The 22,514-nt window shown below is 37.4% G+C and overlaps 1 protein-coding gene across 4 annotated transcripts in view; it reads right to left on the reverse strand.

Annotated features, from left to right (window-relative positions):
• EML4 (EMAP like 4) overlaps positions 1–17,559 on the reverse strand; it is a 161,357-nt gene extending 143,798 nt beyond the window's left edge. For 3 of the 4 annotated variants that reach the window (XM_079109761.1, XM_079109759.1, XM_079109762.1), the window contains exon 1: positions 17,272–17,559. In XM_079109761.1, coding sequence (XP_078965887.1) covers positions 17,272–17,296 — 25 coding nt within the window. In that variant the 5' untranslated portion in view covers positions 17,297–17,559. Of the gene's footprint in view, positions 1–13,034; positions 13,323–17,271 lie in introns of those variants that run through there. The other variant, XM_079109760.1, reaches the window with a different exon arrangement.
• Positions 17,560–22,514: the final 4,955 nt, after the last annotated feature.

Raw genomic sequence — 22,514 nt, forward strand, 5'->3', positions numbered from 1 at the left:
TGGTCTTGAACTGGGTTCAAGTGGTACTAAGTAGCAGGGACTACAGACAGGTATGACCACTGGGACCAGCAGCTGTCCTATTTTAACTACTTATTTTGCATCCCCAAGATTATTTAACTCTAAGCTTGTCTGACAGAACCAAACCTCTTACAGGCTACATCACCAATATATATTCTAAGAAAAAAGGAAAATGTATTGATTGATAGTGCAGACATCAAAATACATGAGTCATTGACCTAAAAGTGAATAATCTGAGGAAAATTGTTAACTGTTCATCCACCTTCATTATAAGCTTTATGAAAGCAGGGATGTTTGTTTTGTTCATTGATATATTCCCAATAGGAAAACAATGCCTGCCATGTAAGATTTGCTTAATAAATATTTGTTAAATTATAAGATTTTCTATTTGGGAGCTATCAGTTAATTTTAGCCACCAAAAAGCTATCAATAGATATTACAAGTTGAGTATCTCTACCCAAAATGCTTGAGATCAGAGATGCACTTCTGATTTGGGAGTTGTTCTGATTCAGGAATATTTGCATAGACTTTACCAACTGAGCACACCTAATTCAAAAATCTGAAATGATCCAGAATACAAAACTTTGAGCTCTGAAATGCCTAAAAAATTTCAGATTTTGGAACACATTGGATTTTTGGATTACAGATGCTTGATCTGTACTACAATCTCACCCCACAGCCCCCGCAAAAAAGTTGTAACAATAGGTTCAGTTTTATTTGATTTATTAACAGTCACCCTGTGGTGGTTCTTTTTTTTTTTTTCTTTTAACTGAAATTATGATCTTTTGCCAGGTGGGGATGTAGCACAGTGGTAGAGAGACTTGCCCCTGATTGAGGCTTTGTGTTCAATTTCCAGCACAGAAAAAGGAAAGAAAAGAAATTCGTCCTTAGAAACTTATTATAGTTAATTTATGTAAAAAGTCTGACATAGTGCCTGAAATCATAGCTTAAAAAATGGTATATCCCTTGCCTTGTTTCCCCTTTTCAATAAGCTATCCAAATGAATCAAATTTCTTTAAATGTGGTGTGCAAATTACGATTATCAATGATTATCTCCTAAAGTAAATATACCACAGATCACAAAATTCAAACTTGACAGAGAAAAAAACAAATACAGAAAACAGTCACTTATAAACAGGTAACAGAGGATCGAAGTCACTGAATTCATAACCTTAAATCAGGATATCATAAGGGCAAGGAATTGATGATGGCCACTCTGCAGGTTAAAAACTGCAACTGATTTTAAGTTTTGTTTACTTGGGTTGCACACTGTGTGGTCATTCAAATTACTCAATCTTGCAAATGCCAGGGGATAGTCTCTCAATCATGCCATAAATTTCATCTGGTTTATGATTGGTGGAATGAACCTAAAAAATAAAGACTCCAGTAGCTACTTTTAAATAAAAAAAAAAAAAACAAAAAAAAAACCCTGCAACCAAAGTTAATTCTATAGCTAGTATGTCACTTCCTCAAGTGTTTAGGAGTGGGGGATGGGAAGTAAATATTCCTCTAAGCTGTTTCCAAGATAGGAGGGACATTGTGACCTGAACTCTATTTTTCTGCTTCAACTCCAAAGACATGTGTTTAAAGAAAAAGCTCAATGTTGGAGACCTAAGGTAAGCGTCCTTGTTCCCAAAGGTGTTTTTTATACTTTACCAACACGATTTTTATTACTCCATATTTTAAAAGTTTACATTATAAACCCATAAGGACTTTGTTTATACCTGGAAGAGTGCTGAGCACATACCAAGCATTCAATAAATATTTCCTGAACTCCCCACAGAACTATAAACCTCATGAGAGCAGGGATTTTGAGTGTCTCATTCACTAATTTCCCACTTCGCTTAGCACAGGTGTAATCCATAGAAGCTAATATGAATGAAAATATCTACAATTAGGAATCTCAAAAAAGTAAGGTATATAACACTCAAACCCATAACCTTAGCTCCATTATAGAATGCCCTAATGAACCAAGGTAAGGAGTTGGACAATGTACAAGTTTCAGTGTACTTATAATCATAAAATCACACTCACAAACTTGTTCTCAAAAAATAAAAAAGACAAACATTTTTTGTCTTTCCAATCATCTCTCTTTATCCTTTTTTACTTTATTTTCTCAATAACTTGAATCCACCTTAGACCGTAAAAAATGAGAAATCACTGCTTGTGCTACAAACATTATGTACACCAATCATAACTGGAGAAGACTAAAGAAATAAGAGTAATGCCAAGAGGTACTAAAAGCAGTCAAAAGCTATGCCCAAACTAAACCGAATTAGGATATCCTTACCAAAAACAACAACAACAAAAAAAACAACAAAAAAGTCCCACTCACTCATCAATTATGACACTCTTCTGGAACAAATGGCTCAATGAAATATGCAAATTTTGTCATTTGCTCTGAAATTCACTAAAAGATCTGCACATGATTGTGACTTAAAGGTTAACATAGGGCAGTTACTTCTAAATAGTATACAGAAGTGAAAAATGATTCAAAGAAAAATGTCTGCCATCAATACTACTGAATAGCTCTGTTTTAAAACAGAAAATCATCTCAACTTTAGGAAGCCATCATCAACTTTGGAATAGCAGAAAAAGTGCATTCTGGTTTCTTTGTTTTTGAGAATGTGAGGAAAATGATCCACCACTGGAGCTATATTCCCAGCCTGAGAAAATGTTTAAAAGTGGGGAAAGAAATGCATTCTTATGGAATATGTAACAATAAACTAACACCTTACTGATAAAGAGATTTATCTGGTAATCTTAAAAATTTGGATAGCACAAGTGATCCATATTTTTTTAAAATGTGTGTATATTTATACACACCATAAAGTTTGTGAACTAAAAGCTCATGAATTTTATTAAGGATCTCACTCAGAAGTCAATTAATAGGCAGGAAAATGGACAGAACTTGAGAGCATTAAGTTGAACAAAATAAACCAGGTTCAGAGGTCAAGGGTCATATGTTTTCTCTCATATGTGGAAAATAGAATTAAGGAAAAAAAGGTGGGGGAGGGAATCTCATGAAAGTAGAAGATCATCAGAGTAGAGAAGAAGAAATGGGGGGAGAGTTTCCTGGGGAATTAAATTTACAAAATTATATCATACAAATATACAAAAGTCCACTATTATGTAGAATTATAATGTACCAATATTGAAGTCGATTTATATTATTCTGAAGAACATGTGGTATTGTTACTCATATTACAAATATTAGCAATATTTATTAAGTATGAACCTGCAATTTAAATAGTCACAGGCCATGATTTCTGGGTTCAGAATGATCTTTATAGTCAAACAAGTTTTGTGAACTGGTTTCTCCACCTATAGCAGATTTAAAATTGGAAATTAGAAAGAAAAAAAAAAAGACTGAACTAGAAGACTAGAAAAACTAAACGGTAGCAAAAAATACCTTTAGAACCTAGAATATCACTTTTATGCTGAAAGGCACAACTTCTTGAAGAAATAAAGGACTGCAGGACTAGGGCAGGAAATGTTAAAGATAAGTTTGGACCTTTGTCACATCAGAAAGCAAGGAAGACCTCTAAGGTCAGAATTTAGGAGCCAATCTGAAGATACTCCAAAAGGCCAAAATTAGAAAAATCTAAGCATCAAAAAGAATAAGTTCGGCAAACTAATATATAGTAAATACATAAAAATCCTTGAGTTTTAATTTAAAGGATTTACAAAAGGCAAAGAAATCTATCAAATAACACCAAAGGATATATATAATCAGCACTAGTTTAAACTGTATAAAACAAAAAGATAGTTTCTTTACTTTGCAAAGGAAAAAGAAAAGGGACAGGGAACACAGATTAAGAGGTTTAAAAGACACAGTAGAAATGGGTGTGGCAGCACACACCTGTAATCCCAGCCTTTCAGGAGGCTGAAGCAAGAGGAATGCCAAGTTTCAGGCCAGCTTGGGCAATTTGGTGAGATCCTGTCTCAAAACAAAAAATAAAAAATGCTGGGGATGTAGCTCAGGGGTAGTATGTCACTGGGTTCAATCCCCAGTAGCACGCGCGTGCGTGCACACACACACACACACACACACACACACACACATGCACAAAGAAAGAAAAAGAAAAAAAAGAGTGAGAGACAGACAGAAAGACAGACAGACACTGACTGACCTAGCAACTGGGCATGAAAACTAACATTTGTAATCCCAGGTACTTGGGAGGTTGAGGCAAGACGACTGCAAATTAGAGGCCTTAGTGAGACTCTGTCTTGAAATAAAATTTTTAAAAAGGACTGGGCACAGTGGTGCATCTCAGCAGCTCAGGAGGCTTAGGCTTAGAAGGATTGCAAAATCAAGGTCAACCTCAGCAATTTAGCCAAGCCTCAAGTTACTCATGCTTTAAAATAAAAAATATGGCTGGGGACGTAGCTCAGTGGTGCACCACTTGCCCAGCATGCACGAATCCTTGGGTTCAAGCCCCAGTATCAGAGGAAAAAAAAAAAGAGACGGAGCAACCAAACATAATGTATGGATCTTATGTAAATTCTGTTTTTAAAAAATCACTATAAAGTGAGACTTAAGATATAATCACAGAAATCTGACTGGATATTTGTCATCAAGAAATTACTGTCAAATTTTAGGCCTGACAGTGAAAAAAGAGATCTTACAGATTTTAAAAAATAAAAACTCATATGAAATTTTAAAACAAAGTAAAAAGAAGAAAGAGTAAGGACTGATCCTAAGTGAGGTGACAAGCAACAAGGAAGATTATTGTAACTGTCTAGTTATAACTTAACTGTTTTAGAATCATCTGTATATGGAGTGTACAGTCCCACATAAAGTTCTCAAAGGCACCACTGTAACATGGCAAGAACCATGTCCAATGCTCATAATAACTATCATCGGTCATCAAAAATAAGTTAAATTGTATTCTACACACAAAACTTAAGGTGACTTATGTCCAAATGACAGAATACGATGCACTGAAGTTTATATTTATACTTGCTAAAGAAAGACAGTCACAATACTTTAAGTGAAAAGATGTGAGTGCTTTCGTTGCTTAAAAATATTTTCTTTAACCAGTCCCCAACTCATACACGCCACCTAACCATACCTTGCTCAAAGATAATTGTTGATGTTTAAATATGGAAACAAGATAGTAAGAAATGAGATATGATCCTGAATGACTGCAGATACCTTCAAACTAATTTACATCATGGTCTAAAATAAATAAATAATAAATAAATAGTTATAAAATTGTTAAAATAGACAACCAATATTTTTGCTAATTCAAATAACATAATTCACCTGTACCTTATTTGAAATTATATGAAATACATATGTACACTGATATGGGTTGAACTGTGTCCCACCAAAATTCATATATTGAAGTCCATAGTACTTCAGAATATGACTATATTTAGAGATAAGATCTTTAAAGAGGTAATTAGTTAAAACAAGGTCATATGAGTGAGTCCTAATTCAATATCATTAGTGTCCTTTTAAGAGGAAGAAATTTGAATACACACCAGGGATGTGCTTGCATGGAGAAAAGACCACGTGAGACCAGCTATCTGCAAGCTAGGGAAAGAGGCTTCAAAAGAAAGAAACCTGCCTAGACCTTGATCTTGGATCTCTACTTTCCAGAACTATGAGCAAATTAATTTCTGTTGTTTAAGTCACTCCATCTGTTATACCTTACAGCTCCAGCAAACTAATACACATGTAAATAATATTTTGGAAATAATACAAAATGAAATACTTGGGTTATTTCATAGAAAGATTACAGTTTTCAAGTTTTTCACTAATCTGTTTTATCAACTTTTTTAAAATTAAAAAAATTGTCTAGTCCCTACAAACACACACACACTCACACATACACTGAGTGCAGTCCTAAAGCCATTCAGCGGAATGAGTCAAGACAGGTGTATAAAGAGGTCATTCTGGCAAAAGAGAAGCCTAGCATGGAGTGCTAAAGCCCAAGCACAGGGTGTCCACATCCAAGTGGATGAGAAAGGAATCTGCTTACGGTGCTGCAGCCCAAGAGGCATAAGGACTTCTGCACAAAACAAGGGAGCAGTTCAGCACAAGGAGTCAGAACTGAGCAGGAAAAGAAACAGGAGGGAGAAGACTGATTACATATTGGGGGGCAAAGTGATTATCAAATAAATAAGTATGTTATGCATAATGGAAGCCAGGTTTTCACAGTTGCTGAAGGTATTCACAAATAATGGGGCTACAGTTCAGAAGCACAGTGCACTCCTAGCATAGGCAAGGCCTTGGGTTCAATTCCCAGCACCTCAGAAATAAAGACAGAAAACTAAAATGAACCCTATGCTGCTGTAACAGTAAACACAGACATGAATACCTTTATACACCTCTACATACATATGCACATACATATATTCCCTGACTACTGTGAAAGAACTCTGACAGCAATGAGCAGAACTAGTACATAGAAGTCTGAATTTTAAATGTCATTCTCCATAAAAAGAATGAGGGTTCCTTCAGAAAATGGCTAACTTCAGGGCTGGAGCAGGGAGAGTATAAGATGAACTTGAATCATCTTAGTGTCAGAAAGCAAGAAAGTCCTCAGCTTTAAAACAGAAGCTAGCTTGAAGGGTACCCAGTGGCCAAAATGGAGCCAATTTGAACATCAAGATAAAAAATAATGGATTATAACCCATTTTAAAAAACAGAATACCAAAGTCCATACAGGTATAAACAAATCAAGCTGGGCACAATGACACATACCTGTAATCCCAGAATCTAGGGACACTGAGGCAGAAGGACCATAAATTCCAGGCCAGCCTCAGCAACTTAATAAGATCCTGTCTCAGAATAAAAAATAGGGCACGGTGGCGCATGCCTGTAATCCCAGTGGCTTGGGAGGCTGAGGCAGGAGGATTGCAAATTCAAAGACAGCCTCAGCAACTTAATGAGGCACTTAGCAACTTAGTGAGACCCATTTAAATAAAATATTAAAAAAGAGCTGGAGATGTTGCTCAATGGTTGAGTACACTGGATTCAATCCCCAGCACACACACATACAAAAATAATTAATTAAAATAAATAAATAAAAATAAAAAATAGGGATGTGGTAAAGCATCCCTGAGTACAATCCCCAATTACCCCCCCACACACACAAAAGCAAGACATATATAAATCAATAAATTGAAGGTCTGATGAAAAACACAATATTTACATAGTTTCAAAAAAAAACCTCCTACAAAATACTAACTACAAAGTAAAAAAGAAAGAAAAGTAATTTTATAGCGGAGAGGCCTGGCCATCTTAATCAAATGATCAAAATAGACTATCAGTAATTAGAGAAATAAAACGTGGATGCCACCTGATAGCAATGTCACAAATACAGCTCCAATTCTGTGGTGTTTCTGCCAAGATGCATAACTTGAATCTAATCAGAGGAAACATCAAATAGAGGACAGTCTACAAAAAACCAGGTCTAATACTATCGAGGTCATGAAATCCACAGAAAGACTCAGGAACTGTTCCAGACTGGAGACTAAAGAGACATGAAAACAAAATACTACATGTAATTCTGAACTGAACCCTTTTGCTTTAAAAAGAGAGGGAAGGAGGGAGAGAAAACATTAAAATGATGACATTAGAATGGGTCTGAGGACTAGACGGAGTAGCAATGTATCACTATTTTCCATTTTGGTTGGTTGTAGTATGGTTATAGGGCAATGGACTTGTATATAGAAAATAAACACTAAAATGCTGGGAAGTGATACAGCATCAGTTCAGCAACTTAATTCTCATTGTCATGAGTGCAAAGACAAGACCCTTAACCACCTCTCCAGCATAAGCAAACCTATGTCTATAGAAACCAAGTCATGCAGTAAATGAAACAAGTTGACTATAAGGTAAAGACCAAGGCCCATGAAACAACGCTTAGTGAGTAAAGGGACTATCTGGAATGTAAGCCCAGAGTGGCAAGATCATTTCATTTTTAAGTAGTTACCAAAGACTCAGATTTTTCTGTGAAATTTCCCAATTTTTAAAGTACTCAAAGAGCCAAACAAAACATGTCTGTCAGCTAAGTTTGAACCACAGCTGCCTCTGGCCAAGAGACATGTTTCTCAAAGTGAGGCCTAGGGATAAAAGGAAGCCACATGATATATATATACATGGAACATATTCTTGGAGCCACAGTTTTATCCCCCAAGGGTTTGTCCTAGAATTTCTGGGAGAGGGGATAGTTTCATATTTTAAAAATGTTATACTATGGACTATAGTGCAAAGGTCATACAATTTTAAAACTTTGTACTTGAAAATAATGTCAAGTTCACAGAAAAGCCACAAGAACAAGCAGAGCACAAAGAACACACTACATAGAGCTTTCGCCAAATTTAACTACTGTTAACATTATCTCATTTGCTTTGTTTGCACACATGCATGTACCCTCTATATTATAGATATGTATATGTACAAAACACATATACATATTTTTTCGGAACATTTGAAATTAAGTTACAAACATCATGTACCTTTCTCCCTAATTTTAGTAAAAATACTCTTACATTGTCTAAGAATAGACATCAACTTCAGTAAATTAAACAATGCAATACTTTAATCTACATATATATTTTGCAAAGTGATCCAATAATATCCTTTATTGTATTTTTCCCTCTAATTCATGATCCAGTCTAGAATCAGATATTATATTTAGTTGTCATGTCTTTTTAGCCTACTTTGATCTAGAACCTTACCACAGTTTTTGTCTTTATAACATAAAAAAAAAAAAAAAAAAAAATACTGCTCCCCAATCTTTTTAAAAAAATAAAATGATTCCATGGGGAATCACAGTTTCCCATGATTATATTAGGCTATGAGTCCTTGTCTGGAAAACAATGTAAATGATATGTTCTTCTCAGGGCATCACATCCAGAGACATGTAATCAATATCTATTAGTGATATTTACTTTGATCATGAATTCAAGGTGTGTCTGATTTCATCACTGTATATTTACTATTTTCCCCCTTGTAAGTACCAAACAAAAAGTGGAGAAATTTAAGATCATGGAGACATCCTGCTCTTCATCAAATACCCACCTAGATAAACTTAGTACCTGCTGAAGATTTCTATCTAAACTCTTATTACACTGAGTTTGCTAGAATTACACTGATTTTAGAACTATACACATATTTCACTTCTAGTGATATTAACTATATTCTAATCACTATATTCAGATTCTTAAAACTTTTCAAAGAGCACACAATTCATTTTAATTTCTTCAATTAGCTCATTCACACTTCAATATATGGGTCAACCTTCCTACCTGCTCCCTCAAAGATAGGGATCAGTCACTAAAAATGTTTCATTCATTGGACACCCATAGAAAGAAATGACACTGTAATTTAAGGCAAACATATATAACTGAAATTTAAAAGTTTCACAAAGTTTCACTTGAGGGATATTTTATATTCCTTCCTTCTTTCTTTTATCCTCAATCCTTTTTTCCTCCTCATTTGTTGTAATGTTAGTCTTGACCACTAATAAACCGACTTTAAAATCCATTAAGTTGTAATCATGACATGCACTTGAAAACACTACCCTAGAACCTGAGCGTAGAGTTCTTAATCATATTCCCAACAAAGTTGGGGACATTTTCACTCATTTTAGGTGAAATTAGAAAAATAAAATATAGTAAGTAAATATTTAAAATATCTTTAAAATCTTTATTCTGAGATTGCATTATAATTTTCTGGTCTTCAAATGTCATTTCCATTATAAAACAATGTGTGCAAGTGAAGGCTGTTACATTATCAGCAATATACTCACCAGAGCCCTAGTTTTTTTATTGGATCATGAAATCTCTACCACGTGATTTCAGAAACACATGACTTTCAGTTATGGACAGGTCTATAATTTGGAAAATTATCAGGGAAATGAGTTATAATAAGTTTCAGATTTATAACAATTACTTCTACATTATAGCCATTGAAAAATGGCACTCTGTGATAGTACTCTAGGACTGCTTCTATCAAGTGTTCAAAGGATGAATACCTTGGGCTAGAAAGGAAAGAAAACATATAAGGAAGAGTTTCTTTCAGAAAGAAAGAAGGGTCTTGAAGGGTAGTTAGAAAAGTCACAGGAATGAGAAATGAGAAGGGTAAACCAAATTTGGAAAGCAAGAAACAAGTCATTTAAGTCAGAATGTTTTAAGAAAATAGAAAAAAATTAGCAGAGAACTTGAGAATGAGGTTTAAGTGTTTGAATTCATTTAGTCACTAGGCAATGAAGTGTGATCTGAGAGGATGAATGGCACAATTTAAGCACAGATTTAGGAAGATTAATCTGAAGGCCCTGTACAAAATAAAGTAAGACAGGTGGAGATTCTTGAGGCTGTGCAATAATCCAGGCATGGAATAATAAGTATTTGAACTATGATGGTAGAAAAACAAAATAAGAGATGAGAAAAGGTGGTAAGAATTGACAAGTCTTAGAAGAGATTTTAATGTGGTAGGCAAGAATGGAAAGGAATCAAACATGGTTCCAAGATTTCAAGACTGGGTGATACAGTATTTTGTTTAAAATATAGGCAATACAACAACTTCAAAATTTGTAAAATGGGCAATCACCTAACATGTCTCTCCATAACTACAAAAACCAATGCTATCAGCTATCTAACCACTCAACAACCAAGGGCATGGTTTGAATTTTTAAGTTTCTCCCTTTACAAAATGACTGACATTTTTATAAGCAGAAAAGCTTTATCAACAGAATAATTCTTAAAAACAAAAAAACCCTGATTATTTAAGGTAAACCATTTTCTGAGGAAAAGAATCAGATTTAGAAGAGTTCAAATCCAGATGTGAGACTTCATGTATCACTGGGTTATCAAGAATCACTAAAAGAGTAGGGAAAGAATATTGTACACTGTCAGAAAATTGACTTCAAGTTTTTTAAAAAATGGTTAGGATCCAATGAAAAAACCAGAAGACAAAATTAGATCCATAGTATGATTTTAAATATTAAAAATCTAGGCATAGGAAAAGACTAACAACAAGTATATCAACATATTAACATCAGTTACATACACACAGGCTAGAGAAAAGATCATTTATCTTTGTATTCATTTTATTGGTATTGTTTTCATTATTTAAAAATAACATGGGGACTGGGAATGTAGCTCAGTGGTAGAATGGTTACCTAGAGTGCACAAGACCCTGAGTTCAATTTCCAGTACTGAAAAAATAAAATAAAATAAAAAATAAACATGGACACAAATCCCACAAATTAGTCCTCCTTTAAAAAACAAAAACAAAACAAAAACAAACAAACAAAAAAAACCAGCTAGGCATGGTGGCACGCTCCTATAATTCTAATGAATCAGAAGGCTGAGAAAGGAAGATCACAAGTTTGAGGACAGCTTGGGCAACTTGGCAAGACCTTATCTCAAAAATAAAAAAGGACTGAGGATCTGAGGATATAGCTGAGTGGTAGAGTCCCCCAGGATTCAATCCCTAGTACCATAAAAAAAAGGAAAGGAAAAAAAAAATTAAAATAACTTTGAAAGCACACACACACACACACACACACACACACACAGTCTGAATCTGTTTAATCTTTAAAAGGGTAATAATTTGCTTCCCAAGATCGGTATGTAGAATAAATGAAATAAAAGCTCTTTGTGAACTACAATGCAATATGCAAAATCAAAAGCATTAAAATAGTGCTAGACAGGCTAGAACTACAGGAAACAAGATAATATAGACACAGAAATATACAACAGCTTTGGCAATCTTTCACTGAGATAATCTGTTGAAGGAGACTATTTCCTTTAAAAAGTCTTATGAGCCACATATATTTAAATCAAAATTTTTTTTCAACTTTCTTATAAACAAATATTGAAGTTTTTATATGTTGTAGAAATGAACCTGTAAAATAGAATGCTTTTTCTATGTTTCATAAATTTAACGAAAGACAGAAAAAGACCTAGTAATATTCCCTGGAATTGAGACTGCCAAGTACAGTATTCCATTGCTTTTAAAAGCCAGGTTCTGGCCAGGCACAGTGGTACATGCCTCGCAGCAATGTCGAGGTGCTAAGCAACTGAGTGAGACCCTGCCTCTAAATAAAAGTCCAAAATAGGACTGGGGATGTGGTTCAGTGGTTGAGTGCCCCTGAGTTCAATCCCAGGTACCCCCACTCCCAAAAAAAAAAGCCAGACTCTGAAGACTTAAAACTAGCAATCTCCAAACATTCTCTCTCTAAAGAAATTATTTGCTTGATACACAGTAGAGCATTCTAAACAATTCTTCCCTTTACCCTCATTTCTGGTACTTATGCTTAAAAAATGTCTCTAGAGGCTGGGGTTTTACCTCTAGGGGCTGGGGTTGTGGTTCAGTGGTAGAGCGCTTGCCTAACATGTGAGGCACTGGGTTTGATACCCAGCACCACAGAAAACAAAATAAACAAAATAAAGGTATTGTGTCCATCTACAACTAAAAACATTAAAAAAAAAAAAAAAAAAAGAAGAAGAAGAAAAAAGAAAAAGAAAAAAAAAAAAAAAAAAAACCCTCTTAGATCTACTTAAAATCAGGCAAAAAGCCTGTATTTTACTTATTATTTCCTTAGGGACAAACAAGTTCAGTGCTGGTCCACATACAGTATTTTTTGGTGGTTGTTTTGTTACTGTTTTGAGATAGGGTCTCACTATATTGCCCAGGTTGGCCTCAAATTCTCAAACCTCATCTTTCAGCCTCCTGAGTCTTCAGCCTCCTGGGATTACAGGCATGTACTGCCTTGCACAGCTCCAGATAAGAGTGTTAATCCACATACATTTTGAAAAACATTCTGGCTAACTCATATTAAAGATGTTGTACTAACATTTCAGAGTTACTATTCATGTCATGTTATGTAATTTAAGCTATGTTGAACTCTTCAAGGCAACCAATAAGATATTAAAAGTTGTTTAAGAAAAAAACTCCACAAATAATCTTATAAGAAAAATATCTCATGTGACTACTTAAAAGAATGCCTTAGACTAGATTAATATTTAAAAGTCAGCCATTCCAGTGTTACCTGCCAGTAGTTCCATTTACTGGAGAGGTTGAGGCAGGGGATGGCCAGTTTGGGCAACACAGCAAGACCCGGCTTCCAAAAAGCAGGGGGGGAAAAGGGAAAAGAAAGTTTAAGAATTTTAAAAGTATGCTTGGCATGGTACGGCATGCCTATAATCTCAGCAACTCAGAGGCTAAGGCAGGAGAATCACAAGTTTGAGACCACGCTCAGCAACTCAGCAAGGCTCTAAGCAGCTTAATGAGAACCTGTCTCAAAATAAAAAATGAAAAGGGCTGGGGATATGGCTCAGTGGTAAAGCACCCGTGGGTTCAATCTTCAATAAAAAAAAAAAAAAATTAAAAATTACAAATCACATGCTACACATGCTACTGTTCCTTTAAGAAGGCAAGATTAGTGATGCTAAATTGTATTTCTAATATTGTAATATTTTAAAAATTGCTTAAACTGTTTCCTAAATTGAAGGACAATGCTATTATTTGTTCATATTTATACTCTGCACCCAAAATGACATGTTTCTTATAGATACCAATCCTATGTTTAGTTTATTATGATTTTTCTTTGGGGAAAAAAAAGGATTTTAATTTTGTTTTAATTTCTGAAGGCAGAAAAAATGTAAAGCTGACATGGTTAAATATATACTTTAAGTGCAAACAATGACTAATTTCCAAGCTAATTCCAAGATAAGTCTTAAAATTAAAACCTTTGTTTTGAATAAGAGATGGTAAAAAGACTAAATATGAAATAAATTCAACTCCTGCCTTATAAAAAAAATCAGTAAGCTGCATCGATAGTTTCTCACTTTTGCACAGACCTGAATTTTAAAATATATAACATGTAGACTGTGTGTTATAATTTGTAAACAACGCATCAAAATAATTTGGGGTAAATTTATAAATAATTGTTTCTAAACTGGATGTGGTAATGCACACCTGTAATCCCTGTGATTTGGGAGGCTGAGGCAAGAGAATCCCAAATTTGAGGCCTGTCTCAAAATAGTTAGACCCTGTTTCAAAATTTAAAAATAAGGGGTAGAGATGTAGCTCAGTGGCAGAGTGCCCTGTGTTCAATCCCCAGTACTACAAATAGTAGTAGCAATACTAGTAGTAGTAGTAATTATTGTTTCCAAAGTGCTGCCATTTTTAATAACCCTAATTCATGTACCAAAATATAGTATACCTAAGGGAACTTCCAGAGTATAAGGGCCTGCTAGCCACACTGCCTGAAATTCATCAGCTGTAGAGATTAAAAGCATCCTTTGCAGCAGGGCGCAGTGGTGCACACCTATAATCCCAGCGACTTGGAGGCTGAGGCAGGAGGATTAAGTTCAAAGCCAGTCTCAGCAACTTACTGAGGCTCTAAGCAACTTAACAAGAAAGATCCTTTTTCTACAGTATTTAACTTCCATGTGGCATTTATAAAATGGCCAACCACTGAATATTTGTGTTTTCAAAACTCACTACATAGTTTTCATTGCTATATCTTATGAAGTGCACATAATACACTGTTTGCCTTATCACTCATCAACGAAGCACACCATTTGAATTTTAAGTTTCTCTGCTTGACAAGATTACCATAGGATTCACTTAAATATTCAGCTTTCCTAGAATCATTCTGTTTATAAAGCACTCAATTGTTCTGCTTATAAAAATGTAGTTTTCTCACAATTTTTCAAGAACCCTCTAGTACTATGTAAAAGGAGATACACACATAATAAACTGAAAGTATAATAAATGCTTTCCATACTTGCTACCCCAGAGCTTCACATTTTGAATTCTTATTTAGTTAAAAAAAAAAAAAATTTTTTTAAACAAATCCTAAAGCACAAGTGCTTGCCTTCATATTAATGGCTCTCTTGATGATAAAATAAAGATCAATGTAACTCTAAGCTCCGGCTAATGAACTTCAGGGAACAGAAACAAGCAATTTGGCAAGAGCTGAGCAAAGAGCTCTGTTTAAAGGCTACCAGTAAAATATACCAGCGCCACCCCTCCCCCACTCCCAACGCTTTAAGGTTTCAATTAAGATGGGGCCTAGTTTTACTCCTAAGGGGGACAAAAAGAGAAAGCACAGCTCCTGCTGAGAAGTATCTTCATCAGAAGCAGCTCCAGAAATATAGCCAGGAATAATTTCCTTCCCTCTCTGCTGACATGGGTTCCTCTCTTTAGAAAAGGCATATCTCCCCTGTTCCAGATCAATACCATATCTAAAGAAAGGAAATCTCATCACATACCACCCATAAGATAGCATCAAATGAATTAAGAAGAAGCAGCAGCAGCAGCAGCAGCATCCAACATTAGGATGGGCTATAATGCTCTAAAAAATGGGACTTATTTTCCCAACTGCAATTTATTTTCACCTTTCAGTCCCTCCTGGATTAGTTAAGGGATGAATTTAACTTGATAAGGCATACACACTATCTCAAAATAAACCTAAGTACTCCAATAGGTAAGAAGACTCACTGAAAATAAAGTTTCCAGAAGCCCTCCAGAAATCGTCAAAATCAACAGAGATGAAATACAAATGAGTAGAGATCTCAGAGTACAGACTGAGGACCCAACACCCAACAGAGACTACCACAGCCCCAAATCAGTCCCCAGAAGATACCCAATATTTGCCCTAGTACTATGATCATTCCCTTAGTGGACAGGACAAGTCTTTCAGTCCAATATGAACTAGTTATTAAACGCAGCCACAAAGCTGAAAAAGAACCAGTGAAAAGTTGATATCTCTCTAAAAGGAGCCCAAGTATGGAACAACTTCACCAGTAAGGAACTATAAGACATCAAAGGTTAGAAGGGACAACAGGTGAAGGAAAAAGTAGCACTCAGTTGCCTCCTATTTTAGGATTTCCACTCTCAAAACAGTCTTATAATGATGATTTTTTTTTTTCTTCCCATGATAGTCAGGGTCAAAATTATGGGTCTTATTATTTAATAACTACGCTGAATCCATTGCTCTTTTATTTATTTTAGATTCATAAAATCCATCTAATCCCAACCTTGTGCGGACAGATTAAAATATGGCCTATGGCCAGATTGTTCACTGATCTATGAACATTAACCAACTAAGGATTTATTATCAAGAAATGCAAAAGAAAGGCGCCTGAGTACGTACATGCTACCTCTATGTAAAGTACTCAAAATACAAATCCAGCAGCAGGTATCACATAACTGCAATATCAGCCAAAGCAGAAACTGTTTCTCTCACCACCATTAATAGTTGAGCTCAATCTTTACAGTAACCAGATTCCAATGGCCTCAAAGAATAGTAATTCCAGACACAGGTATGAGGCACTAAATATCAGCCTGGAATTCTGATTCCCCTAGCCAGTTACAACATTACTACCTTTAATCGGGTGAAAGGGAACACTGAAAAGATACTGCAGCCTACTTAATAACTCCTTCCCTTTCTCCATTCCACAAAGACAACATATTCCAAAAATGGAGAATCCTTTCTTTCCCGACAGAGGCCCCCTTTCCTATGGATTCACTGGGCAGAATTACTTCTCCCCAGCATGCACACAGAGCCAAGAAACACTTCTGCTTTCACTCTTAAAGAGGGTCCCCCAACACAAATGCACCTCTTCCTTTCCTGTATTAAGCAATGATGCTTCAGTGCTCGAGGTCTCTCCACCACTGACTGTAAAATGTGCGGAGAAGTGGAGACAGTGAAGGGAAGTTGTCACTTACTGAGGGATACTTAAAAGAAGCCTCCAAATTTAAAATGAAGAACGGGGGGGGGGGCCCTTCCAAAAGCGTGATTGGGGGGTCTCTACCATAAAAGGGAACCTCTGCGTGGGGAAGGACAGTCTCCATCCCGAAAAGACAGCTCGGCATATGGAAAGGAGGAATGCTGCACCTTGAAGAGGGGTCTGGATTTTAAAAAGGGGTGTCCCAACCCTGAAGGAGGGTTGGAGGGGGGAGCCGTGAATGCATGAGAGGTGTACCAGCTACGGGGGCCTCTGAGAAGGGAAGGGGTTCCCACTTCTGGAGACGGGCCCCGCACAGAAGGGGGCTCTGGGAAGAAAGGAGGGTCTGGCTCGCAGGAGGGCTGGGCATGGGGGAGGGGCTCTCCGTCCGCTGGAGTCCGTGGAGGGGCGGCAGCCTCGAGGGGAACATGTGCAGGGGAACTGCTGCCTCCCCGAGGGGCAGGGTGGAGAGCAGGGCCTGGGCTGCGCGTGGAAGGAACAAGGTTCCCACCCTGCGCAAGAGAGGCAAAACTCCCCAGCCGTACTTACCCAGGCTGCCGGCAAAACCGTCCATCTTGCGTGGAAAGCGCCGGGCTTCTGGCTCAGCGGGGCGGGCACTTCATTCAGTGAACCGACAGCCTGGCCGCCGCTGAGCCTGACCCACTCGCTCTCCAAGTCTCCCGGCGCGGCTCCCGGCCCCCGCTTCCGTCGTTCGTCCGTCCGTCAGCCCTGGGCCAGTCAGCCGCGGCCACCCGGACCACTTCCCAGTCAGGTTGAGAGCCGCGCCGCTTCGCCGCCTGCCCGGCCTCCCTCCCAGGCAGCAGCCGCGAGCGCCGAGCCCCGCCCCCGCGCCCGCGCGCAGCGGTGGCCCCGCCCCCGCGCACGCCGTCACACTTCCGACTCCGCCCCCCACGTGACGGTGCGGAGGCGAGGTCTTGCCAGCCCCTCCTCTCACCTTGCCCGGCCTCCGCGTCCCTCAGGCTCGCCCTCCGCTGGTGGCTGCGCTTGCGTGTTGGGCCTGCTAAGGGAATGGGACCTATGTCTTGAAGCTGAATCGGTATGGGTGGGTGTCAAGGTTAGCCTCCGGCCCTGGAAGTTCAGGTGCATGGAGGGATTCTCGCCCTCACAGCCCTTGGGGTGCCCGCGGACCTCAAGTCTGTAGTCCTTCTGACAGGGGGTGTGTCCTACAAGGACGCTGAAAAGGCAACCAAGTGAGAGGAAGAATCCCTTCTTCCTTGGTTCCCCTCTTCCCTAGTCCCATGAGAGATAAATGGGGGCGAGACGTCCTGACCAGCTCCAGGCCACCACTGCCACAGCTGCAGGTCCCTGCACAGATCAGAAGCAAAGAATGTCAATGCTGGATGAGACCCAAGTTTCATCTTACCCAACCTCTTCATATGAGGAAGGACACGGAGCCTTAGAAAGAATTCAACTGGCCAAGGTCGTGGAGCCTGGTGGAAGTAAAGCTTAGAACCCAGGCTTCTTACTCCCCCTGGTGTTTTTTCTACCAAGGGTGCAAAGGGAACCTTATATGGTAGATCATAGGATTGATTGCCTATGATCAGTGAGGGTTATTTCAAATGAAGTAAGCCTGCGTTCTAGGCTCAATTCCATCTGACTACCTAGGTGAGTGTCAAATCACCTTATTTAGGCCTCACTTTACTCATTTGCAAATGCGCAAATTCGAGGGTTGAACACGTAAGTACGCAATGCATTCATCTTCCTTCTTACTCCCTTAACCCTATTGCCCTTTCTTCCTTCTTTTAGTTTGTCAAATCCCTTTTGTGACTTGGTAGTGCAAATAAGAATAATAAAGAGGAGAACTGTAAGGTGCTCAGGAACTAAATGGATTAAAGAGCTGAGTTAGGATAGAATAAGAAAGTCATTTTTTTTTTTTTTTTTTTGTTTGTTTGTTTAGCTTTTGGTACAGGGGATTGAAACCAGGGCCACTTTACCACTGCCACACCCTCAGCCCTTTTTCTTTTCTTTCTTTTTTTTTTTTTTTTTTTTTTTTGAGATTAGGGTCTAAGTTGCTTAGCACCTCACTTAATTGCTGAGTCTTACCTTGAACCTATGTTCCTCCTGAGGAGCTGGGATTATAGGCATGTTCATCCACACTCAGCTGAGAGTCTTTTTAGAGCTGCAGGAGAGAAGGACAGGCTGAAGTGGGGAGATGAGAAATGGGAGGCAGCAAATGTCAAGATAAGAGGGACTTAGAAGAATTAAAAGATTGAAAGAATTGTTAAACATTCTTGCAGTATACTTCCTATCCTTTTGTTCCTCTTCAGAAATTTCCCCAAAACCACACATAATGGCACATACCTGTAATCCAGTGACTGGGGCAGCTGAAGCAAAGAAATCACAAATTGGAGGCCAGCTTCAGAAATTTAGTGGAAATGCTGTCTCAAAAGGCAAAAAGGGTTGGTGATGTAGCTAAGTGGTTAAAAAAAAAATCTTCCCTAAAGATCCAAATGACTCAAATTGTATTCTTATATTGTAAGCATGTACAAATATGCTTCAGCTATAATGCACCAATAAAAAATATGGAAGAAAAAAATCAAATGACTGCATTTCTTATCAGACCTGGGTTTCTTCCGAATACCATACATACTTTGTAGAGAGTGGTGGTAAGGCAGCCAAGATTAATTTAGACTAGAGATCAAGTGGTCTCTAAAGTTTCCTCCTTCAAAATTAAATGATTTACCAAAAGTTTCTCCTGCAAGGAGCATTTTCATATCTGCAAGTTTCTATTAAATCTAACCATTTAAACTTTGAGGTCTCAATTCTAACAGCTGTTCTTCTGTGTCTGGATACAACACTTTCCATGTTAAGTCTCTTAAAAGAGCAATAACTTGCATCAGTATATTGTTATACATACATAAATGTCTATTTTTAATTCAAAGAAAGATCCATATTTTGTGGGGCCTGAAGCTTTTATTATTTGTAGGAACTTTGGGAGAAGAAAATGAATACAAGAATTACTAATGCAAAATTAGGTTAAATTGAGTATCTAGACTGAGAAAATAAATCACATCAGATTACACATTTTAAGAAGCTTCTAAGTACTATAAATATTGCGAAATCAAGAAATATAAGGGGGAGCTGGGTTTGTACCTCAGTCTGCAACTAAAACAAATGTCTTTTAAAAAGAAATATAAGGGTGTTACTCAGTGATTGAATGCATGACTAATATGTGAGGCCCTGGGTTCCATCCCCAGCACCCCCCCATATACACAAATATGTGTGTGTGTGTGTGTATACATATGTGTAATGCATGTAATATATATGTTATATATAATTTAATTAACTGCCCAACACACCTCCAATACTTTTATCCTAAGTTTTTGCTGTATACTATTTGTCTCTTCATATGACAATTTTTTTGTCTTAAATTGATTAAACTTATTGGGATCTCAGGTGCTTCATGTGCCTTATCCCATTTCAACATCACAGCAAATCTGAGATCAGTGCTATAAATAGGATATTGGTAGTTTTTTTGGAAGTATTGGGATTAAACCCAGGGTTGCCCTACCACTGAGCAAATGTCCCTTTTTATTTTTAATTTTGAGAAAGGTTCTTGCTTAGTTTCCCCAGCTGGCCTCATACTTTTGATCCTCCTGCATCAGTCTCCTGGGAAGCTGGGATTAATGACATTGGTTTTTTAAAATAAATTTTTAATTGGAAATGGAGGAAGGCTATTTAGTTTTTCCTTTACCATGGTAGATCAAATTTGGTTTTTATTATTGTTGTTGAAATACATAAAACACAACTTCACACATAGAACAAGCTATTTTTGGTATTGTCAAAGACATTCTGATTAATTCTATTTCGTGTAAGTTCCATTCAATAAGAGAAGAATTAAAATGTATAGTGTAGGTCTGGGGTTGTGGCTCAGTGGTAAAGCATGTGCCTAGCATGTGTGAGGCACTAGGTTTGACCCTCAGCACCACATAAAAATGTACATAAAGAAAATAAAGTTATTGTATCTATCTACAACTAAAAACACTTTTTAAAAAAATGTATGGTGCATTTAAAATTAACACACTGAATTTTTGAGTGTATTCTTGACTGGAGACAATAACTGTTTTGGCTTGACATAAATGAAAACCAAATTCTCTGCTTACAGTGTACATATCTGACTATTGGAAGGATTTTTCTACTAGACTAGCTTCTGGTTATGTACGTTGCAATTCTTGTTTCTCCCACACTACCCACGTACTTTCAGTGCCAGCCATATGTTCACATTACGTTATAACCTCTAGCCCTGCACCTCCATGACAAGATGCCAGGTGAGTCAGTGGGCCATAGGAGTGTTCCTGCAATCTATTTCTAAACAACAGACAGCCAGCAACAACATAGTCCATGTAAATATATCTCACTAATTAAAATTAGTGAGAAATTGAAACTAATTTATTCCCAACTCAATTTTCCTTTAGCCAGCTACCCAAAATATCCAGAGCCACTCCAATACCACCTAATGTAAAGGGAAATTTGACAAAGGACAGATCATAGTGGAAAGACATACTTTTCTGGACATGACTTGGAGTCAGGAGTATTGGTGCACGCCTGAAATCCCAGTAACTCAGGAGGCTGAGGCAGGAGGATCACAAATTTGAGGCCAGCCTCAGCAACTTAGCAAGACCCTCAATAATTTAGCAAGACCCTGTTTCAAAATTTAAAATAAATTTGGGCTGGGAGTGTAGCTCAGTGGCAGAGTGCCCCGGGGTTCAATCCCTAGTACCTAATAATGGTAATACCTGAAGTGTGTGTGTGGGGGGGGATTCTCTGTTTTTATAAAATGTTTAACATAAGCAGTATATGAGAGTTATAAATCTGTAAAAGATTAAATGACCATGTTGTTTTAGCTTCTAACCAGTAAGAATGCCTGGAGATAACTTGAAAATTAATGTAAGTGAGGAAAAAAAAAGTTTGGGAGGATAAACTTTTAAGTAATAAAAGGTAGTTGTGTTTCGAAAATAAATTAAGTGGAAAAAGAGAAAAGAGAGATACAGGGGATTTCACTTTTATATTATTTTAATCATATAAATGTGGAATTTTAAAAACCATTAAAAATGCAAAAGCAGGTCGTTCACTGTGGCACAAGACCTATAATCTTAGTGACTTGGGAGGCTGAGTCACGAAGATTGCAAGTTCCAGACCAGCCTTGGCAACTCAGCAAGACCCTCTCTAGAAATAAAAAAATAAAATAAAATAAAAAGGACTGGGGATGTAGCTCAGTCATAAAACGCTCCTGGGTTTAATCCCCAGAACTGGGGGGGGAAAAAAAAGGCAAACAATAGACGTAATGCATCTTAATTCACACTCTCACCCACAAACTGTATCTGCAGAGACTGGTTTAAAATATTATACTTATTAAATAATTGTTTTACCAATCTTGGCACGATTATTATCTTTCACCTCTAAGACCTTCCAGACTTACTGACTTCAGAAAAGAAGCAATTAGCAGTGCTATAAATCCTTCATGAGAGTGTATGAGACTAAAATCTACCCTGTGAGATCACCAGCCATGCCTCATTTAGGGAATTTGATGCAGGGATGCATGGGTGAGTGAATGGACACTCACCAAAGTTAATCTGAGGGCCTCTGACATTGTCATTTATGCTTAGCAGAGAGAAGAGAACTGGCTGGATTATGGAGCTAAATTCTCCTTGTCCCGACCCAAAATTTATGCCATGAGGTGGGGTTTAGACTTGTCAAGATTACAGAATCAACTTTAAAATGTCTTTTTATGTGTTCAAGTTTCACCACATTTACTAGATGTTGGGCAAGCC

This window comes from Sciurus vulgaris (assembly GCF_902686455.1).
Source record: "Sciurus vulgaris genome assembly, chromosome: 14".
Classification (NCBI taxonomy): Eukaryota; Metazoa; Chordata; class Mammalia; order Rodentia; family Sciuridae; genus Sciurus; species Sciurus vulgaris.